Raw genomic sequence first — 24,345 nt, 5'->3', positions numbered from 1 at the left:
GCGTTATGTTATATTGCTTGTATGTAATTAAAACATGTATTAACATGTTATATGCAGAATTCTAAAAACTTATAATACATTATGACCAAACATTGACACCCTATAATGAAAATTCTTCAAAGACTTAATAAACAGAATTTCTTAAGTTTTGTAAGTTACAAACTCTCATAATCGCCGGAGAAGGTTGCAAACTGTGAAATATAAGCATAAAGCGATACGCTAGCACCGTTAACTTTCGAGAATTTAACACAAGATGTGGGTGATAATGCCCCACAGGGGACACACGCTCTCGCTCCCCGTGCCTATTTACAGATCTAAGTGTTTCCAGCACGCGATAGTTTCCAACACTATTTCAATATTTATACTTCTTACTGGAAATTCAACAAGTTAATAGATTTACTATACTTCAGTTATAAAATGATTCATACTCCGTGATAGAACAGTGCTCCGTGTACCGGACGAAGACCGTTTTTATTTGTTTCAATATTGCGCGGTGGAAACAACTTTTGTTGTGCGAAATAAAACTATAGTCTGGCCTGAAAACTCTGAGAGACATTTTATCCGACTAAAATAGATTGCAGCTGTATTCAACAACGTTGACAATTTATTCGCTCGTTTGCGTACGCACACAGAAAATACTTTATGCAAATCGCAAATGGGTTGTACCAAATCCGACGGAACGGGCGAGCAATCGATATGCACGCTCTTAGTGTGGCATAATGCAGGTACTCATGTCCTGACTGCATAAATATCAAAACCTCTGTTTTAAACTAATTATCGCCAATAGCAGCAACATTGAAAGTTTCGTTGTCGAAGGTAATGCAATTTCCATGTCGTAATATCAAGGAAATATCTGTAAAATTGTCTGAAGTTGAGGTCAGGCCTGCAATAACTACCTTGTGACGTGTTACTTTATGTACTTGTTTTTAATTGTTTATGCGTATTCCTCTATTATCATAGTGACGTCTTAATTTCTTCTATTAATATATTTAGCCTTTTGGAACTGTTAAAATAAAAACGAAAATACGAAACCCTGCCGGCTGAACTCACAAGAGGAATTCACGCAAATTGGCTTCACCCCAAAACCCCTCCTTATGGTAATTTTCAGCATAATGTTATTCAAACAATAAAATTTTTCGACGTTGTATTTCAAGAAGCTGTTATTTTTGCATGTCTTGGGTAATTAGCGATATTTCTCATATTTTAATACACAGCAAACAATACTTATTTGAGGTATTTCAATCATTTGATCTCATACCTTACATGCAGATATACATAATTAACGCTACACCATGGCATTAGCCTTAAGTAAGATGTGACAAATCAACAATTTTTGCAAAGTTAAGTGTCACAGATTGGAAACGAATCACACCGAAGAAGCTCTATTAATCAAATCCATCACTTAAAAAAAAACACCAGCGCACTAAAAATCTTGTTATTTGGGAATTGATACTTTGTGGATTTGTATCCATTACGTACAATTTAAAAATATCTGCAATGATGAGTTAACGGTACCGTACCTAATCTCGAGAGTTACATCAATTAAATGAAGATGAATATAAGTTTTTTGTAAGCCGAAAAATACGTCGAGCTGCGTGATTCGCGGCGTATTACTTTAACCCGACGTTATCATTGACGAACGCTGTGCCGTAGTTGATACTATGGTTCTTATAATATCAAGCCGGGCGCTAGTTGCACGGGCTAAGTTTCAAAAATCTTATTTTCTATCAACAGCAAAGTGTATTGGCTAAATCAGAGCTTTGTAGCGACATCATTTAATTGGCACGTAACAAGGAACATTAAGCTTCTTTACCAAGTTTCGGCAATACAGCGACTGCAAACTGACTTAGACCCGGTACTGAGCCAAGTTTGTTATCGACTGCCCGCATTTGCCCCCAATTGTTATTTGCCGAACAGATTACCTGTTTACTGATGTCACGATAGATCTCATATTGTTCGTTATGCCTAATTGAAACACGATAAACGAGAATTAGGGCGCCGATATTTTTTTCTTATTGCTGACCCTTCTATTAGTGAAACAAAACAGATATGTGCATCGATATTATTCTAATCTTATTTCACGGAGTCAATTACTTTAAAAGATATGTAACTATATTTTACAAAAGTTATAATAGTGACGTTAATTTTGCAATTACAGTTTAATTTGAAAAACTGTTTGGTTAAAGTGTAAGATTTAAAGCAAAGCTTCGATATCTTGAGCATGAACATTACGCTGAGGATTTTTTTCCTCCAGGGGTAAGAAAGTGGAATATAATTGAATATGGAATTATGTGTTTATTTTTTGTAAGGTAAGATTACACTGTACATAACGAGGAGATTCTTGGTAAGTAAAATACAGTACATTTAACGCGAACAAACATGTTTTGGCTCAAATATTTTACTTTTCGAACAAAGCCGAATTACGCACTTTGGAGGACACAAAACGAACCGATTTTGAACAAATATCATTTAACGTTCATTCATACAAGCACCCATTTAATACGGTGTCAGTCGAAATGTAGGGACAATGGGAAATTAATTGCCTGGCACAGTTGAATGGCTCGCGGAAACCGACGTTGGAAACAAAAACCAAAGAAATTGTGTGGAAAAGTACTCTAATTTTTTTATTTCAAATAACTTTTTCCATTTCACTCTGTAGAGTTCCCACTTATACCCGCCATTTTGACTCGCACTGCATGACAATATACCTGATAACCTGACTAGGCTGAGACTTTGTTTAATTTTAAGACGCACACGGATCGGAAGGCTTACTTGTGTACCGAAAGGAACGGCCGATTACCACGACACTGGACTTCCTACTGTCTCCTACTATCCTTGTGTAGGTATCTACGCCACACTATTAAAACACATTTTCCATTTTTTTCCGACTTTAAATCACTAGAAATTGCTTCCACTCAAGTTTCCGTAGCGTTAAGTCTTATGCTATGATAAATGTTAGCTACTTAAGGTTTCCATGTCGTAGATTGAAATAAATTTTTGTTTTTTTTCCAAATAGTGTTTTCTTTTTTTTTCGCTATATCTAGATGTGCACTTCGATGTTTTATAGAATGTGAGGCCTAGCCGAGCTTAATTTTGTATAAACTCTGCTATGTGCTTATTTTAATGTGCTGTGAATGTTTTTTTGATACATAGTCAAACAGAATATTACGGTTTCATATTACTAAATCAAGCGATTTGATTTTCATAACAGTGTTATGGAATGAGATCACTCATTTCTGGGAATTTTGAATATTTAAATTATGTATTTTGCTTGTTTCTTAGAAACGCTTGATATAGTACAATATTGGTATGCATTTTAGAATAGTTGTCTTTCTATGAAACCGAAGTATTTTATTTGTCTGAAACATTAAAATCAATCTCTGTAGAATAGCGACCAAGCCAATCGATAGTTCTAGCACACCTCATTGTGTGGGTGATTTATTATGCCGGAATATATTCATAACTAGCCACCCATTTATATTTATCGCTTTCAGATAATGGCGGTTTCCTAAATGATGTCTTTTTTGTTTCAGAAACAAAGCACGAATTAGAAGATCTCATGGCTGATATTAAGAAAACTGCCAACAAAGTCAGAGGAAAATTAAAACGTAAGTATTATGATAAAAAAATTACATAAAAATAATTTATATTTATAAATGTGGGCAATTGTTGCCTTTGTTGCCTCGTTGCTAAGCCAATAAATAGAAAGGATCTTTTTAGACTTATGGATTATTGACACGGGTATATTGTGTGACGTTTACAAGTATAATATCATTGGACATTCCTGTCTGAACAACTGTAACGTTGTTGTTGAGCGTATCTTAAAAATGTTAGCTTCAAAAGCGTTAATTAACAACATTGTAAAATAAAGACGACGCGATGCTTGAAACAGAGCGAAGCTATTCAACATTGTCGGTTATCCACAAAAGAAGGATAATTATCCCTTGAAAGTATAGAGGATATCCACAGATAATTAATTACTTTATCAACACCTCAATGGATCCTTAAATCTGTAACATAAAATTGGCTAGCCTATGTTGTTTTTAATTTTTTAAATTTTATATACAGAATCTAACAAAAACGTCCGATCATATTTCAGTTGGTGATTTCATTTATGATAACGAACAACTTTAGATAAAAAAAGATTTGATTAGCCGCGTCCAGTTTGTATAAAAACAAAATGATTTTCACAATATTAATACATATTTTCTTCAAAAGTTTTTAAATGACATGTAGATACGAGTATTCATAGTGATCATGGAAATCGCATGTACACATATTCACTAAGACCACATACCTACCTATAGTATTCGTAATGATGCGGTTAGTGTTACATCAAGATATTCCTCGATCTTCGAGTCATGTTATCCGATATTGAATTAATATATAACATCATTAATTTACAGACATAGAGCAGAACATCGAACAGGAGGAACACTCGAACAAATCGTCAGCGGATCTCAGGATAAGAAAGACACAACACTCGACATTGTCTCGTAAGTTCGTGGAAGTAATGACGGAATACAACCGCACGCAGACCGACTACCGAGATCGTTGCAAAAGCAGGATACAGCGGCAACTTGAGATCACTGGCCGCACCACCACAGACGATGAGCTTGAAGAGATGTTGGAACAGCCTAATCCCGCCGTGTTCACTCAGGGAGTAAGTTTCTTATACTACTTCTATTATCAAATTAATACCATAATTTGTTATAATTCGAGATCCATTTACAGATACCATTATCTCATAGTGAACTATTTTTTATTTATTTAACGCACATTCCAATAAATATATCAATATCAAATACATACAGTATTGTAAAAACCATAACTGGTTTGACGCAATATTGGTGAATTCGTCTCTAACCAGATACATAATTTCTATATACTAAAAAATTAAGCTCCACTAATAATTAATCTAAAACAATAGTTGGGTATTTCATTAAAACAGTTAAAACTAATTATTACATCGAAGCGCATCAATCGTCGTGCCGTGCATTCCACAGTTCGCCAAAACCGGCTAACACTGTATAATAATGTAAAGATTTAATCTTCTGTCTACGCAATTTCCACATACTAAAAAATTAAGCTACACTAATAATTAATCTAAAACAATAAGTGGGTATTTTATTAAAACAGTTAAACTAATTATTACACTGAAGTGCATCAATCGTCGTGCCGTGCATTCCACAGCTCGCCAAAACCGGCTAACACTGTATAATATTGTAAAGAGTTAATCTTCTTTCTACATAATTTCTACATACTAAAAATTTAGCTACATTAATAATTAACCTAAAACAATAAGTGGGTATTTCATTAAAACAGTTAAACTGCCGTGCATTCCACAGCTCGCCAAAACCGGCTAACATTGTATAATATTGTAAAGATTCAATCTTCTTTTTATCGTATCGATGGCATACACTATAATGCTTGCCATCGTGCTGAAGGGATTTGCCAATCGGCGTGACGTACTCGCCGATTGTTGCCTAGGGTGCGCTAGAAGTACAGGAAAGGAGTGGTAAGGTCGGGAGGCTCCTTTCGTCAACCCGAAGATTCAGTACGACACTTACTGCAAATATGAAAAAATACAGACACGGACAAAAGCCGCCCCAAGTCTTATTGCCTCTCGAAATCATTAATATTACTTTGAAATATGTTTATTTTGTTAAACAAATATGATATTTAATCACAATGACAACACACTATGCAAATCAAAAATGTTGCAATGAACTGATGTTATTCTACATCACACGTGCAGGATGACACGTAGTTGTTAATTACAGCGATAGCACTGTACATTACGGGTTAAGTGAATTTAAAATGCTGTGAATGACAAGCGTAATATGGCCAATGAAGACGAGCAATAGATAGCGTCACTCATTGCTGTCGATATATAATACTTTGAATCGGTCTCATTTTCGTGCGCTCTATTTATTCTGAATAGCCTTTTTGACATTTAATGAAGAAAGTGTGTTCAAATTCCGCCTTCTCATGACAGTTAACAGCAATGCAACAAAGGTCTTTGGCCGATTAAAGTAGAACCTGTTAAAAAGTGTTCAACTTAGACGAGAACTATTTGATAATATAACGGGGCGTTTTATTTTTGCAGTACTTGATTTTACTGTACTGCAGCGCATCCATGATGTTTGCTCACAAAAAGACTGCATCACTGCTCTTGAGACTTGAGATTCAAGTTCTAACAGCGTTCCAAAAATATTTGCTTCTAAGCTCAATTCACCGTTGGTACGTCATTTCTTCCAAGTTTTAATTCTCTTCGAGCGACTCGTATGATTTTTGTTTTATTAATTAACAATAGAAGTTTGTATTTTTTGTATTACTAACAAGTGGGCCCTATAGTCTGCCTTCTTTGAAGACGGAGTAAAATGACAAGCGAGCAACACTTTTGCGCAATGAACTGTCATTTTATTCCATCTTCAAAAAATACAGGCTATAGACGTCTTACTAAAAGATTTATTAATAATAATTATTATTTACTAAATTATGTTCGGTGTTCATTACAGATCATAATGGAGACGCAGCAGGCCAAACAGACGCTGGCGGACATAGAGGCGCGACATGCCGACATTATCAAGCTGGAGACGTCCATCCGCGAGCTACACGACATGTTCATGGACATGGCAATGCTCGTCGAGAGTCAGGTCACAAATACCACTCTTATTAATTTTTATCAAATTAGTTTATATAAGCGAACCCGTTTTACGCTTCTTCAAAAACGTACTGAATTGAAATACTAACGAGACCGATACTGTAGAAAAATATTGTGTTAATGAAACGTCTAAATGAAGTCTATGGATGCAGGGTGAAATGATCGACCGCATTGAATATCATGTAGAGCACGCTGTGGACTATGTCCAAACTGCCACACAAGACACAAAGAAGGCCCTAAAATATCAGAGCAAAGCTCGACGGGTAAGTTGTCATCAAACCAATGTCAATTCATTCGTTGCTAATGCGTTTTTGTTTTGTTTCTCCTCGCCCTATCCGACCTCCTCCCGTGCCTTATAATCCAGATCCTGCCACTGTTATGTCTCGTTTGTGAATGAACCGTTTCGTTCAAATCCTGCATTTTGTTTTCGTTCAAGATTCGGTGATTGGTTCACACTTTTTTTTGTATGTTTTAATTTTTTCCATTTATGTATTCACGTTAATCAAGCTTTAACCGTTGTGCCATTCATTGTTATTTCATGTCGCTCCAACTTAACACTCGATGGAAATGGGCTTATTAACCTAATCTAACTCTGTGTATTAACTTACTTACTGTTTCATTCTGTGTGCGTAATTTGCCTTCTGTGGTGATGGTGATAATTGTTATATAACAACTGTAACATATGCTTAACGACGTTAACATGACACGTTTTTATGTAACAACCATTATTCGGTGTAATTTTACTATTTTAAATCGACAACTGTATTTAATTAAGGGTGTCATTGTACATATGTATCTTTCGTCATAACACACGTTCGTTTTACTGAATTTTCTTAACATTTATTTAATAATATAATCTAGGGTGTTTTATTAGTTTTTGTTTTTTAATCTTCAACTATTCTGTGACTTTTTTTAACATTCTTGTATCAGCTCAACTTTGGTCGGTTGCTGTAACACATTAACTAAACCGTATGAACCAATCGGCCGTACCATACCGTCCGTACGTACAAACCGCGCGTCCAGCGTTCGCGGTCCCGCCCCCTCCCAGCGCCACGAACTTTAGCGCGAGCAGGGCGAGCTGATAGATCGCATCGAGCACCACGTGACGCAGTCCACCGACTACGTGGAGACGGGCCGCGGCGAGCTCGTGCAGGCCTACAAATGGGCGCAGAAGGCGCGCAAGGTAAACACCAACGCTCACCTGCTCGCTCACTGGGGGACTGCTACTCTTAACTATCTACCATTCTTACTTTAAACGACTTTTGGGGCCTCCCGACGGAAACTAACAAAAGGGACTTATACAAACTGCGGAAAATTCTTTCCAAGTATGACAAATAGAAAGATACCAGCGCTGTCGAATACTTCAAAATTTTCAGTTATTATCGTTAGGACTTTTTTAATTTTTAATTTTATTTTTACGCACAAAAAACTGCATGTTTAGCAAGTACATGTTAGTACCACCATATTTATCATTATAATATTTATTGAAATACAATACAATAATGTAAATATAAATACAATAATACATATTATGTCTTCTTCATATTGTTACATGTTGCTATTGCATTTAAGCAGCTTGCCTCATTGTGAATTTTGTATGTGAAAATGTGCGAGCTTTGCTGGTTGTGGGATATTAAAAGAAACTTTAAAATCCAAAATTATATATTAACATAATGTCTTGGCAATGAAGTACGTGTAATGGGTTCATATACCTTAATTATTTAAATTTTGTTTAATTAACATTATTATCACACCCTCAGTAATAAGTGCGTAATTCGAAAAGTAAAATATTTTTTAATGACAATATAAATTTAAAAATAGTGTACGAAATAAAAGTAATGTCGCACATGACAACTAGCATAGTATTACCTCCAAAATTGCATTATATGTTTGTCATTCGTATACGATTTAATTTCGAAGTGACAGGACATTTTTAACGCAACTTTTGAGATAATACTATGTTAGTTGTCATGTGCGATGTATTATTTTTTGCCATAGGATTATTTTCATATTTGGCACCAGCAGCCTAAGGTTTAATATAGCTGGTGCCACGTAACTTATTTCTTTTTTTAAATGATTTTCGACCGGTTTTCCCATAAATGGTTTTTTTTATTACGTCACTTTGATATTGAGGGACTAACAAGGCTTTCTACGAATTTACAAGATGCTTCACTGCAAATCAACTCCATTACTTACCAAATTTTCACAATCTAACCTGCCAAAGACTTTCTTTTGCCTTTTTCTGACTTTATTTGGCCTTTTTATAACTTTATTTGTTTTGCATTTTCAGAAACTATCCTTCATCATAATATGCCTATCGGTCACGCTGACGATCTTAATAATCGCACTGATTATATGGCTTTCAGTCACATTTTCACAATCGCCTGTGTAAAAAATACCGACCAGAGACGTAGTAATGCAGAAATGGTCCTACACAACACCACCTCACCAACTCCTATATTTTCGACCTATATAGCAGTATTCTGAATAGTGATGCAACAGAAGTGTTATAACGGAAACAGATATCAAAAGTAAAACTTAGCGGAAACGGAAGCGTATGCGGAGGCGTAAGTGTAAATATGCTTGTTTTTTGTTTCATAATTCCACTTAACACTAAACTGCTAAAAATGCGAACTCCACCGCCAAGCAATCCGCGCGTTCCAAATCCGTCACGAAAATTGTAAACTTCCCATTAAAGTTCCGTTATAAAACTTGTAGAAGCAAATGTGAAAAAGCGCAATTGCGTAAGCAGAAACTGAGGACTGTTGCTTTACTATTTCTGAACAGTTTTGAATATTCTGCTCTAAAAATTACCTTTGCTAAGGTGGATCATTTCTACATAATCACATCCCCTTCACAGCCGATTTTGTTTGTACTTATTTAAGTTTTTACAATATACTATGTGTCAAATTGTTAAACAAAGTTGTAAGGCGAGACCACAAGCTATCGTAAAATTATTTGTGATAGGTGACAATGGCTTTATTTGTATAACACAGCTTGTGTCAATACAATCACAGTCGATGTTTCAAGCATTAATTGCAATTCAAGTAAGCTGCAACTATCAGAAAACAGTTCAGGATATAAAAAAAATGATATGAACTCTGTGGTTTTTGCTGTAAATTTGACTTTCAAATTGTCTTGCTACTTGTAATATTTCCAAGCAAAGCATCAATTATAATATGAGAAAATTAAGTGATTGTTGGAAAATGTCATTTACAAATAAAATAACAACGTAACTGTCAAATACAGGGTGGGGCAAAAGGTACGCCCAAGTTTGGGCAAGCAATAAAAAACTATAAAACTTCGTCTTCATTTTTTTACTCGGTACATAATATAGTTTTTATCTCAAGTTTTCAATACGATCGGGCTATATCAGAGATGTCTTCATAACTTAAAAAATGTTTAAATCTCGCCTCCCACAAAGGACCGATAGGTTTTTTGATTGCTCTCCAAACTCGGGCGTAACCTTTTGACAAAGCTGTAGTTAAAATGCAAATAATTGATGCTTTTCGAAATGAGTTTTACAAAACTGTCACGAGAAAAATGATAGTGTATTTATGTATATACTTTCTGTACATATAACAATAACATTTATACTAATGCATATTTTCAGTAACGCTGTAATGTACTAACAATTGCCTGACTTGCTTGTTTAACAATGTTTGTTGTAGATTTTGTTTATAGTAGTTAGTATTAACCACTTTGTGTTGACATACGCACTTGTCACCGCATGATTTGTTAACTGCTGCTGCATGAAGCCGGAGTCTGTTTATAATGTAAGTTTTTTTTAAATACAATGTTACGAATTTGCGATATTTGTTATCCCTGTGTTCGACAGTATGGTGTTGTTTATTTTGAGTAAATAGACTTAAATTTGAAGACTGTAGCTGTTTTTCACTCTCTGTTGTTTTCAACTTACGGGTAATTAAATTAAATTGAATGAATTGCAACCATCACGACTTCGTAACATATTATAAAGTAGCTGTAGTCAAGAAAAAGCAACTTTAATTGGTGTAAAAGCAAATATGAGTGTGTTTTATTCGAATGCGTACCTACTATACAGCAATACAATAATATGATTTGTTTCTAAATAAACCAGATGATAGTGTTAAGTTGAACCTAGACGTAATGCAGGAATGGATAATTTTCAGGTTAGTCACAACCTAATTTCGGTGATAATTTTTATTATTTGAGTAGTCGAGTGAAATATCATGAAATTTTAGATAATATTTCAGGATACTACATTTGAATATTAAATAATATTTGATGATAATATACTACACTACAATATTGAAATAATACTTTCCACCAAAATAAGGTGGAGAAAACTAATCTTAAAACTGCCAGAATAAACTTAAAGTTAGCAAGTGGGATTATTTATTTAGAGTTGGGGTATGGGAAAGTAGCTGACTGACAATAAAGTGACATATAAATAATGTGGTAGTGGATTCATAAGTTGTAGTTTGTAGATCAAATGTGAAATTTAGATAATGATAATAAAGTTATAGTTATTTTGAATAAGATTCACTGGAGTTGGTCGATGCAAAAATATCTTTTCGAAAACATACTCGTTTTCAGACGCCATACATTTTATAAAACGCTATAATTTAGTTTCTATTATTTTTCTTTTGTCATTACAGAAAAAAGTCTTCATCATAATATGCCTGTCTATTACGCTGGTTATCTTAATAATATTGCTCGCGACATTGATCCATTGAAAGAGAAGTACCAGCGCCTGACGTCACCGAACAACAGGAATGGACGCTATAATAACATTGTCACTATTGTTTAACCTTCAAACAGGTTTACATGCAGAATGGATCTATATAAGCGCTTTTTATACACGTCGGTTGTTAAATCAACTTGAAACAATCTGATACTATATAGTTGTATAAAATCATTAATTTTTGTTTTCTATTGTATGGAACATTTACATGTTGAAGGACCAACAAATTTTCGTGAGTACTAAGCGCTATAGCAGAATATTCAAGTATTTATATTGCAGAAATAATGAGACGAGAGTTATTCAGTGTTCATGACGTCATAGCAGATTTCTTGTATTGTATTAACATTTGTAATGGAACAACCTCAAAATAATATTGAGTTACATAATTCATCATTACACACAAAAGTTACTAAATACTTGAATAAAAAATAATCATTTCTTATTTAATTGTATTTTTCTAGAGGTATAGTATTTGAGTTCTGATTTCGTAGCGCAGCATATTATATCAACTTATCAAAATTAAAATAGTTGTTGAGAGTCGTACGCGGTAGATAAATTGAAGACAATATGTGTAAAGTGCAATAAATAGATTGTGCTTTAGTTTAGTAAGTTCTTATATAAATGTAGCTTCTCTGGTGTTACCAGATTACTGTATTATCGTTATTATAAAGACATATGTAATAAAATATCGGTGTATACACTTGTATGTCTTAGATAGGTATTAAAATATCACAAAATTAAAATATCAAGTGGGGGGCACAACTTACTATGAAGTACATTGATGCTTTACAATAACCTCCCAATTTGTAGTTCTTGGATATTTTCCTTTTTATCAAATAATATTAGTACCATGTTCTGTTAGCTTTGTTATGATTTTGTTTATTGAAACTATAGCATTATTGTTTTGAATCATATAATTTATAGTCGATATAGTTATTTTAAAGTCAATAGTACAATGTTTGGTTCTTCCTTACAAATATAAATATAAAGTTAGATATGAGCTGTATTCATTTGTTGTTTATTGACAGCGTTCATTGTTCTATTTACAGTTTTTCACTGCTTTTTCGTAATGTTACTAATTAATACGACGTGTTGAAAAAAGGTTATTAAAGCCGTCTGCAGTTAAATGTATACAGACATGTAGCGAAATATAAAATCGTTTTTCATAGGAATTTTGCACAAATAATGGTCCTTATTTGTAATATTTAAGAGACAAATATTATACTAATTCAATAAACGATTAATAAGAAATTTTGCTACGTATACACTTCATTGCAGGCAGCTTATACTCTGTTATTTCCAAAATCTTCATCTACGCTTTTTTGTTGCACCTTGTGGTACATTTATAGCCTTGTGTCGATCAATCATTCTTGATGACCCGGTGTCAAATGATTCGATCGTATGTTCGATGCTTTAGCGGATCATTAGTCGCTCACGAACACGAATGCTCTATCGAACAAATGTTCAACCCAAACGAACAGTGTAAGACTAAGATTGAGACGGCGAACCGGGATGTGGGACTTCACCTGAGAATGAACGAGACAACAATAATATTGTCAGTTACAGACTGATGTGAATTGTTAAAAACCTCTAAAGTTATAAACATGTCTAATTTTGCGGGCATGGCACGCTGCTGGATCGAACAAAAATGATCGAATCTTTTAGAGACCCGCGACCCAGGTCATCAGGGTATAGGTGTTGTTTGAGTCATTTTAATTCGATCGAACAAGATCGACACAGCGTAGTACCCTTAGGGCGCCTTCAAATTAGACACTTGTAGAAGTGCTGCAATGGCGCATCTGTGGTGGCGCTGCAGCCGGGCCACTACTGATTTTCATACAATATCTAGTCTGCGAAAGTGGCGCGACTGTGACGCTGCTGCAGCTGTGCTTCTAAACATTGTATGAAAATTCTGTATTCATTTATTAGGGATCATGCAATAATACATGTGCTCTGTGAGAGCGTACTTAGAAATAGAGACAAGTTAATTAATAAACAAAAATAAAATAATAAATTTAATCAATAAAATATCTAAAATAATTTATTTACTAATTATTGTAATTGTAGGACTAGTATAGAGAGCTCTCTATATCTCGAGATTTATTTGTGTATTGCGTAATAACACTTTTGTATGAGGAGTTTCTCTAACTTGTTATAAAACACTATTTCGTCTTTCTGAAATATGCATTGTTTGGTACCATGTTTACACAGGGTTATTTGTAAAATACTAACAACTTCGCAGGAGAGTTGGCGTTTATGATGATATTAGAAATACATCCACAGAGGTTGTTCGCACTTTACAAATACCCTGTATATTGCTATTGCCCTGTAGCAGAGAACAAAAAAGTAACGAGAATGGACACTCTGCATCCCTCCCTATATTTATATACCGCACCATGCCCCGCACATTGACGGCCACATTGACTGAACGACAACAAGGCTGTCGACGTTATCATTGTATAACATAACGTATAACATTTATACGTTACTATTTATAATGGTCGTGAATTGTGCTGTACGGCTGTTTATAATCATCTAAACAGTACAAAGAAAGGCGTTTCTTTTGTTTACCGTAAGATGAAACTAAGATGAAAATGTTATGTGTGAGACTCTTCAATTATTGTTTTCTTCATTTATTTAGTGCAGAGTAATATATAATACAAATTTATTATATCAGACGTCATAACTTCGTGAGCTAATGTACAAAGGTTCTTGAATTTCCAATTTGTATTGCCGATAAATATTACGTAGTGAATGTACCTATTTATTTACTAGGTAACGATAAACTTGGACACGCAATTTCAAATACCTTAGTTTGGTTATCTAAAAGTACTTGTCCAATATACAACATTTTAATTGCTTTTAATATATTTTTTTTAATAAATCTTCAATATTATTCTGGTTGGTGAATTAATGAAAAATATATTATATCGATATAAATACCTAATAAACATGTGTAATTGTTAGGATTGTATTAATAGAATTAAAGATAACACATTCGCTAAAGAATTTTCGCTATGATGCCGCTCTAACCACGTATCGTAATTGTACGAGAAAGTGATGGGTAAACCTGCCACTTCACGCATACATTTGCGCCTGTATGTAGTAGTAGTAGTGGTACTAGGTTAATAACTATCGACCGTTGTATGGAGTGTCCGGGGTATGCCTGTAGTGTAAGGGCTATTTTTGAAAATTGTAAATTTTGGCGATGGAGGTACCAGCTTATGCTATCTACGTTCACTTCTGATGTGTTCAAAGAGGTTTATTTTATTAACCTAAATTAAATTAGTAGCGCAGCACTGCAGCGCTTCTATAAGCGTTTTATTTGAAGGCGCCCTTGGCGCGGAACATACGTGTCCGAGCAGGGCGTTGAGTTTTAGTTTGTATATGTTATGTTTCAAATGTAGGAAATAAATTGACGTAAGGTCAATATTAAATGTTTTTCTGTTTGTACTGTCTAGTGCACATCAAGCTTGATACTTTGGACGGTCTTATCGTAAGCAACATACGAGTTGAACTGAAATATTTATTATCAAACTTGATGTGCTTTTGACCTTATATAAGAAATCGAAATTGTATTTAGAGAACATAGAAAAACTTCTAAATTCTTACTCAAATCACTTTAATTCTTTGGGTGCGTTATGTAACTTATTATTCAACTATTATTTCATACTTTCCGTTAATCAACAATATTGTTGTGATTATTGTCACATTGTGAAAACAATAAAGTTCCTCGATTTGATGAGTACTATAAGAAGCTGGAACACAATTTCTAATAAAGCTTGTATTTTACTTGTAAAAGTTTGTATTTAATTCGTTCAAACGATGTTATATTTATTTGCACATACATATTTCAAATATGTATGTTGTTAACTATATTGAGACTATCGTTTGATGATTGTTATTTTGTTTGTCATTTACAGTGACAGCGTTTCTTAATTGATAAAATATTGCATTTAATATTAGCATTTTATTATCAACACTAAATTTAACAAATTTTTGACCGAATAATACACATAAGTTCAAATATATAATTTTCACATGTTATTGTGTGCTATTATTGGTTAAATCGATTTCTAATCTATTATCTATTATTTTACCAACTGTGATTGCTGGAATGTCAGTTTAGAAAACTTTCAAATTCTTTGATTGTAGCGGATAGTTTTATTCTAATCTGTATGTAGTTCTAATATCTTGCGCACCTATTAATTTAATGAAAAGACTGTGAATTATTATTTAATTTAATGCCATTTTCATAAATGTTATATTAAATTCACACCCGTGAATATCTAAGGAGATATCTTCATCAACTTCATAATTTAGTACACCTTACAACGAAAGGGTTTATTGTTTATAAATTGTGTAACCAGGAAACTTAAGATGTAAATATGTTGATAATTTGAAATTACATTTATTTATTTTATTTCTGTTTTTATTTTTTTTTATTTTTGCACCTTTTTACCGAGACAAGGCAAATAACGCAACCGTTAACTAAAATTGTATTCAAAATGCGAAGCCCGTACTTGTATACATATTTTAACATTATTATCATTCCTACTTTCACTGTCGTACCTTCTATAAATGAGATGACGAGATCGCCCAAGTGCGACCCAAGTCGCTGGGATATGTGTAAAGCGTACTGTTGCATGGCCGCCATCCGCCACTGACATCAACAGAAGAAGATCATGATCCTAGTGTGTCTGCTGATACTGGGACTCGTGGTTGTGGGCTACGTGTCCAGTTACTTCATATGAGACCACAAGCGCGCGACACACGAATGCTCAAAGGTAACCCGCGCACGGCGAGCTGAAGGAACGCGCGTGCGCGCCGCCTCACGCGGCATTTTAGCGTGTCGTGTCGCGCGCGCGCTTCACGGACGCTCGCATGCAATTCTAGCTACTAATATGTGTCGTCTTTGTCTTGTCCATTGCAGAAGAAGATAATGATTATGCTGTGCCTACTGGTTCTTGGCCTCATTGCGACTGGCTACGTCTATAACACGTTCTTCTAAGCGGGGCAAGGGGCAGGTTTGGCAAATACTTTCAGGGTTTCACCCGCCTAATCGCATACTAGGGGCTTTAAAGGCATTATAACACTAGTTAGATTTTGCATTATTTACTTTAATGACGTAGCCGCAGATTTATTTTTATATTAAATATTAATCGTAATCATGATAACATTTTGATCAAACTTCGTGTTTTGTCATTTGATTCTTAGTCAAGATTGGGCCGAGATTTGTCTACATAAATCATTAAAGAACACAAATTGGCATGATTAGTAAAGGATGTATTCAATATAGAATGTATTGTTATTGAAATCATATCGCCTCTACGAATGGGCGGTAATAAAATATTGCTGCAACATTATCATAATGACCATATTATTATGTGGATGAATTGTTAAATCATAATTTGTGTATTAAATTAGCATTATTTTTCATGTGACATTACAATGGACTTTGAAGTCAGTGTTAAACGTAGTTCGTTAAACCTAAAGAGATGTAACCCATACAGTCCACTTTGACGAACTTCTTTGCTATTAAAATATTCCCCTTGTAGTGTTGCCATATGTGTAAAAGTCGAAATTGGCTACACTGTTTCTATGCTCCTATTTAACAGCATAAGTCATAATCATAATATAAAGATAAAATTATTCGTGTTATAAGTATTACATTATATTATAATAACGTGATCCTCTATATGATAATGTAACAATGTGAAAGTTTAACTAATATAACTGATTTATACTATTGCGGGTTTTATACACATTTTAAAAAGTTAATAACAATATATTTTATGTTACTGAAATGTCGTATTTACGTGATGGAATTTGGTATTTACTTACTTCAATTCAATTCAATAAATGTAAATTCTGTTCAAATAAAATTTTATTCTGGGATACCATTTTTCACCACGCATTATTTGCATATGGAAATATTCATAAACATCATTACAAAACACCACATCAGTCCTTTCAACAATGCAACATGTTGACTAGCACATATTCAAAATTGTGAAACGTCTTCCCAAATATATATTAGTATGTAGGTACTTAAAACAGCAAAAGTATAGAAAAGTGATTATAATGCATGATTGTCTCTATATTTACTTCTTAGTGTAGAGTTCTATTCCTTCAATATTTTAGTAATTTTCAAGTTAAGTAAACTATTTCTTTCTTTCTGGATCTATCTGTATAGTTATCATTAATTTTGAAACTTTTTATGATCTAATTTACCGCCGAACACTTTTTTCGCAAATGACTTCCACAGCGTTAATTTCTATAGCATTAAAGTACTTAATTATTGCACAAATTTCTTATTCTGCACATTTCTATAAAATAAATACCTACTGACACTATATAGTTACGTAACTTTATTCAGCACTTACCTTCTGGCAAACTACATTTACAGACAAAAACAAAGTTATTGCTATTTTTAAGATAGTTTTGCTTTAGAGTAATTTAACTAATACGGTTGTTCAACTTTTCTAGGACTGTCAAGCAAATAAGAAATGCATAAGTTCATTTGGTGCCTGCATCCCGCTTGGCAAGCGACAGCCTGCTGCAACCGAGCTATCAACCAGTAATCAGCCATTATTACACCTATTATATATCGTTGCGACTATTTCTTCAGTTTGTCCCCGAAAGCGACCTCGGCATACACCAATCGCTCCCGCCGAGTTGTCGCCCTATCGCTGACTCACTATTGTTGAAGTTTATTGTACATTCATCAGTATCATATGTATATCATATTAAACGTTGGCTCTAATATACATTATAAGTAGTTATCTTTAACATAAATCTTATATATTCCTAATATTTTCGTTACATCAGAATTGTTTACATACATAATTTTAGAATGCAATTATTCATAAAACATAGTTAGTATGTACGTAGTTTATACCATAATTAGGACGTCATTTTCGAAGTAATTTTATAATCAAGCTATCCACTGCTGACTATTCATATTGATTATAGAAATTATAATCGTAAAATAACACCAAAAATAAATGTTCGCCAGTGGAATTATAAAAAATATTTTGGTGAAAAATTGGCAAAGCAAGCTTAAGTCTATATCGTTTAAAATTTCCTACTTTACGATTAAAACAATATCGTATCGTAATTAAATAGTTTATATCCATTAAGATTTTTTTTAAATTAAATCATCGATATACCTATTAACGTAAGTTCCAACAGTGTCAAACGCCTCGATACCAATCCTTAAGCTACGTTAAACGTAGCGCGTTTTGAAATATTACATTCAATCGTCAAGTGTTACTTTCTACCGGCCCGGTGGACAACAGACGTTTAAAATTGCAAGTATTCAGATCATAAATTGTAAATATCAACTTGCGTCAAAACGATCAGGGAATCGAATGATGGACTGGCGTCAAATTAGTGAAGACGAAGCGGGGAGGTGAGGAGTAGCGTGCACAGTGCACATGCACGCGGGCGTCGGGAACGTAGTTGGCTATCTCCTGACGCTGGAGAGGGTGCACAGTACAAAGGGCGGCAGTGTTGTGGTGGAGTTCGGCTGCTGCCCGTGCGCATATCGCGCGGCGCGACTGTGTACGCGCCGGCGCCCTAGCAATAATGTTCGATTACAATTGTAACAATTGTTTTAACTTTCGAATGTGTGATAGTAGATGCAGTTGTTGTTTAGTTAACTTTAACATTATAATATACTTAATAATTAATGAATTGTTATTGTGAGTGTAACTTTTAATAACCAGTAAGAGTAATTAAACTTTTCAATATACTGAAATAGTGATACAGTCTTGTATGTTCTGGCGCTTTCTATCAGATCAGGATAATAGAATGAGGTGAAATATTCTGATTTCTTACCTCTTATGACGCTCCTCGTTGTACAGTATAATAATACATATTGTAGCCGTTTTAGCTAGGGTAAATAAAAAGAATTAAAGTATTTACTACCTGACCTTCAGCAATATAAGAAGTAAATGTTAGTAGTCATTATTTTGTTGATAATTACGATTACAGTCATAGATCAATCACTCGAAAATTTAAAGCACCAACATATTAGTAGCGTTTTCCTATAAGCGTATGAATAAATTATAAATTATATTTGCAATGAATTAAATGTAGTCGTGTCACGTCCAAGCGTGGCAACATAGTGCAGTGCGCGAGAGTAACAAGGGCACTTGATACCGCCAAACGAGTGCCATGCCCTGTGCCCACACTGCTCTTGTAACCGCTCATTGACCAGTGTGCACGACGAACACGACGCATCGCGTGAATAACATGAAGCAATGTTAATTTTAACATTTATAGCATAATTAGAATTTTATCCCTAAGTGTAGGATTTCATCTAGTTGCCTTCGTAACAGTAGAGAAATTAGGGTATATATACCTTTTCTCTGAGTAGCTTCATCGTAACGTGAGGTCAACCAATTTCCACTCGCCAGTCAATTGTCTCGTTGTCTTCCGCGCCGCCGGGCGCCGGGCGGGGGCACGCGTTTGCCGCAGGCTTTATGCTAATTGCATCCAATCCATTATATTCCTAGTCTAAGCAAAATATTTACTGTCGCGTTTTTTGGGTGCTGGCAATTGACTTACTACGCTGATGTCAGTAATGCAGGTTCCGTCAAAAGCACTCCGCACAAGTCACGAGGTTTACACCCGCAGCTATACAGCACGAAGAGCTTTGCTCGAAATTTACGTAAGGTGCTTCGTGGCCATTTCGTACCTGTATGTAATATAAATTGTTAATACGCGTAAACAAACTTCTAGTTGGCTTTCAATAACGATCTTAAATACTCCAATAACGTTTATCTTATAAATATAGCAATTTACATTCTGTTACTAGTTGTAAATATGCGTCGCGGTAGTATTGAAATACGGGCCGCGAGCATCTCGTCTCGGAGTTATCGTAAAGCATAGATATTTTCATAATCAATAGTATGCATATTGTTGGTTGGATTGCTAATTTTGTATAAGTACACAATTAGTATAGTTTATATACTTATGTGTCAATTCTTATAGCGTTTTATTACAATAACAGATATAGCTAGTAAGTGTTGACAGTAAACCACGAATAATAATTATAGTGGATGTTTATTAAGCTTATTCATCTACTTTGTGTTCAATATCGAATGAATGAAGTTTTTGGAGGAGAGTATGTTCAGTGAAGGCGTAGATTGAAACTCGTCTCATTGAATTAGGATTTTATCTAATAAATCTGTTCCTGTGTCCTTTCTAAAGAACGTCAAGTCTTATCGTATTACAGTATTGTGAAGGTATTAAAAAAACAACGAACAAACAAATGCATTTGACTTGATGAATTTACTATACCTTACACTCTTTAGAACTCCTTTTACTGATGAAAACGATTTGTAAAATAGTATGAAACGTTTTCTGGCATTAGTTGACGCCAACAAGTGTATCACGAATATAGGACGTACTTCCTACATTTGGTACTTTTACATGTCAGCTTAATATTTAAATATTGTATTCTAAGAGCATTATTGTATTACATCTTCACAAGCCATTCTTTCATCAGTAGAGTCGCTAGACATCAACTTGTAGTTAAATGTTCGTAACTATCAAGTTATCCTCGATTCGTGCTTTCTTTTAAACTACTTGATGTTACTTGGCGTTGAATAATGAGAATAACATTGAGAATATACTTTTTAAAGTTTATAATTTTTTTTAATCATGTTGGTTTTTATACATAAACCTAGTTTAGTTATAACTGTTCAAATAGAATAGTAATTTCCGTTTCACGGAAGAGTTTCTTGTACCTGTATTTCAGAAGTTAATATTTATTCTTCTCTAATATAAATTGTCTTATAATCGTCGTATAAAGGAACACTGAGTAATTAATTACTATCTTTAATGTATTTATTGTATTACGAGTTGAAAGTGAGATTCTGGACACACACACTTGTAAAATTCAAGTTAGATTGGTTTTATAGTCATATTCTGTATGTAGGTTATCAATCTGAAATTCTCTCATAATTATAAAATAAACGGTGTTTTCTGCTGTAACGTTGTTTTTACTTATATTCCTTTTTAGCTGTTAGTTTTAACAATCAAAGCTCAAAATGTGACGAACAACGGACCAGCTGGTACCCCTTATCGTATACTTACACCGTAGTCTTATTTTGCTCACTAGCTATCAATTTCGCATATTGGGTAGATTGAAACAATTACTAGGTGACGTATAGGTAATTTTCTGCGTTTTTAAGGAATTTATTTTGATTTCGGTTTTATTAAGTCTTCATGAATACCGTGCAAATCTTAAGGTAAGATAAGAGCATAAGAAAATTAAATTTCAATCTAAATGTTTGTTATTCAAGACCAGTAAGCTTTTTAACAGTTTGGGAAATTTGAGATCTAATTAGATTTGATGTAAGTACCTATATTAAACGATAAAGTTATTATACATATATGAAACATTATGAATGTAGAATATGTTTGCACGAAAAATCTTGAATAACAAACTAAATAAATTGTGGATCACATAACGATTACTGAAATCTTGTTACAGAAATGAAGCAAGAATTGGAAGATCTCATGGCAGAGATTAAGAAATCTGCCAACAAAGTCAGAGGAAAATTAAAACGTAAGTCTTTTCAACTCGTATGATATCTAGTCGTGGTATTAATTTTGACAACATTCTCACATTGATATTTATTTGTATAGACATAGAGCAGAATATCGAACAAGATGAAGGGCAACACACATCAGCGGATCTCAGGATAAAGAAGACGCAGCACTCGACGCTGTCCCGCAAATTCGTCGAGGTGATGACGGAGTACAATCGCACGCAGACGGACTACCGAGATCGGTGCAAGGCGAGGATACAACGGCAGCTTGAGATAACCGGTCGTGCAACGACTGACGATGAGCTCGAAGACATGCTAGAGCAACCAAACACTGCTGTGTTCACACAAGGGGTCGGTAACTTAATAGAAAAAATGAAATAAAATTGAACTTAACCTTTAACACGAATAAAGGTTTTAATAATTGTGAAATTTAATTAAATGTGGCAATTAAGCTCTATTCTCTATATTATAATATTCCAGATCATCATGGATACCCAACAAGCGAAGCAAACGCTGGCTGACATCGAGGCCCGACACGCTGACATCATCAAACTGGAGACTTCTATCCGCGAACTTCATGACATGTTTATGGATATGGCAACGCTCATTGAGAGCCAGGTCTGTTTAATATTATGTTACCTGCAATGTTTATTTAAAAAGCAGCATTTTAGTAATTGGAATGTATACAGGGAGAAATGATCGATCGTGTCGAATTCCACGTCACTCAAGCTGCAGAATATGTGGAGACTGCAACTAAAGAAACGAAGGAAGCCTTGAAATATCAGAGCAAAGCACGGCGGGTAAGTTGTTATTTGCACCAGATTTTTATCCATTGTGGTATATAATTTATTCCAAACGACGAATGCCCTGCCAACTGAAACCATGATTTGTATCGAATTTTTCTATAAGCACAATAGATCTTTCAATTAAAAAAAAAAAATAAGTACCTATTATTATTAAATATCTTACTAATTTCGTCCTTATTTATTGGAAATACTATTGTTTGCCATTATGAATGGAATATAGTGAGTCTGCACGATTTTCTTTGGTGACTTGCGCCAATTCTCCAGTTTCCTATGACAGTTTTACATCATTTTGAAGTCTATCGGTCGTGATATTTTATCGGTGCAGATTATTGATCATCATGAGAATAATCTATAACGTAACGCTCGTAACGGAACAACCACAATCTACTTTTATGTCTATAGCATCTCGAACTCGTATTCGCTTAATGACAAACCATTTTGAATAAAAAAACAAAGATGACAAAGATCTATCGTGAATATAATAAAATTTATTTGATAATGATTTAATTCCGTCTTCTTTTTAAAGTTATAGTATTAACAAATATTGCGGTAAGATTATGGCGTTCCATTTTACTAATCTCATTCCAATTTTATTAACATACCTAACATCTGTCTAATGATCATCATGGGAACAAACTGGTATATGGGATGTCAGTGCCAGTAGCTTGGAATATTTGTAAAGAGTACTGTTGCATGGTCACCATCTCCAAATGACGTCAACAGAAGAAGATCATGATCCTATTGTGTCTGCTGATATTGGGGATTGTGGTTGTGGGCTACGTGGCTAGCAACTTCTGAACTGTCACGCGATACACTCGAATGCTCAAAGGTAAACCGCCCACGGCGAGCGAACGGGATCGCGCACGCGCGCCGCTTAGGCGTAATTTTCGCGTACTGCGACGCGCGGACGCTCCGCGAACGCACGCATGCAATCTTAGTTGTTAATATGTGTCGTGTTTGTCTTGTCCACTGCAGAAGAAGATAATGATTATGCTGTGCCTACTGGTTCTCGGCCTCATTGCGACTGGCTACGTCTATAACACGTTCTTCTAAGCGGGGCAAGGGGCAGGTTTGACAAATACCTCATCAAGGGTTTTATATTTGCTCAGACTTTTAGATTAAAGTTTTAGTTCTTGGCAGTTGAATTTTCTTTTCCTTTTGTTTTGTTTAACTAGATATTTTGCTAAACGAACATCGGTAAAGTAATTATTGTATATGTAACGGCTTAGATTATCAGAACTCTAAGACTTTTAGACTGCGTAGTCAGATAAATGGGAATTCTAAATTTGCATGAGGCTTGACTCGCACTTTACGTAAACATAGGTACAGTAATAAACAATAGCACAATTATTATTCCATACACACACGTAGATAGAATTAATTGTTATTTTATTTTAATATAATACACAATCGTATTTTAAACAAGTAATGTATGGATTTAAAATTAATTGTGCTCATGATAATTTCAATTAAAGGCACCCGAAGTACTTATTTCCAGAGCTATCACACTTTAAAAAGCACAATTGATGCATACACATTTTACTTTTTTAAACTGACTGGGGCAAATCACACTTTAAAAAG

General features: G+C 34.4%; 2 protein-coding genes across 10 annotated transcripts in view; both read left to right on the top strand.

Annotated features, from left to right (window-relative positions):
• The window catches only part of LOC113237056 (syntaxin-1A-like), a 59,313-nt gene extending 38,115 nt beyond the window's left edge, over positions 1-21,198 (top strand). For 2 of the 9 annotated variants that reach the window (XM_026473302.1, XM_026473310.1), the window contains exons 4-8: positions 3,534-3,608; positions 4,407-4,663; positions 6,522-6,659; positions 6,820-6,930; positions 8,958-9,859. In XM_026473302.1, coding sequence (XP_026329087.1) covers positions 3,534-3,608; positions 4,407-4,663; positions 6,522-6,659; positions 6,820-6,930; positions 8,958-9,059 — 683 coding nt within the window. In that variant the 3' untranslated portion in view covers positions 9,060-9,859. Of the gene's footprint in view, positions 1-3,533; positions 3,609-4,406; positions 4,664-6,521; positions 6,660-6,819; positions 6,931-7,031; positions 7,563-7,597; positions 7,851-8,957; positions 9,860-11,307; positions 14,629-16,069; positions 16,421-17,882 lie in introns of those variants that run through there. The other 7 variants (XR_003311006.1, XM_026473306.1, XM_026473307.1 and 4 more) reach the window with 7 other exon arrangements.
• Positions 17,937-24,345, top strand: part of LOC113237058 (syntaxin-1A-like) — an 8,619-nt gene continuing 2,210 nt past the window's right edge. The window contains exons 1-6 of the mRNA XM_026473312.1: positions 17,937-17,973; positions 21,901-21,975; positions 22,056-22,309; positions 22,439-22,576; positions 22,648-22,758; positions 23,740-23,833. Coding sequence (XP_026329097.1) covers positions 21,903-21,975; positions 22,056-22,309; positions 22,439-22,576; positions 22,648-22,758; positions 23,740-23,817 — 654 coding nt within the window. The 5' untranslated portion in view covers positions 17,937-17,973; positions 21,901-21,902 and the 3' untranslated portion in view covers positions 23,818-23,833. The remainder of the gene's footprint in view (positions 17,974-21,900; positions 21,976-22,055; positions 22,310-22,438; positions 22,577-22,647; positions 22,759-23,739; positions 23,834-24,345) is intronic.

This window comes from Hyposmocoma kahamanoa, unplaced genomic scaffold (assembly GCF_003589595.1).
Source record: "Hyposmocoma kahamanoa isolate Upper Pololo Valley unplaced genomic scaffold, ASM358959v1 93, whole genome shotgun sequence".
NCBI classification, from domain to species: domain Eukaryota; kingdom Metazoa; phylum Arthropoda; class Insecta; order Lepidoptera; family Cosmopterigidae; genus Hyposmocoma; species Hyposmocoma kahamanoa.
Note: the sequence above shows the minus strand (reverse complement) of the source record. Positions and strands in the feature narration are given on the sequence as shown.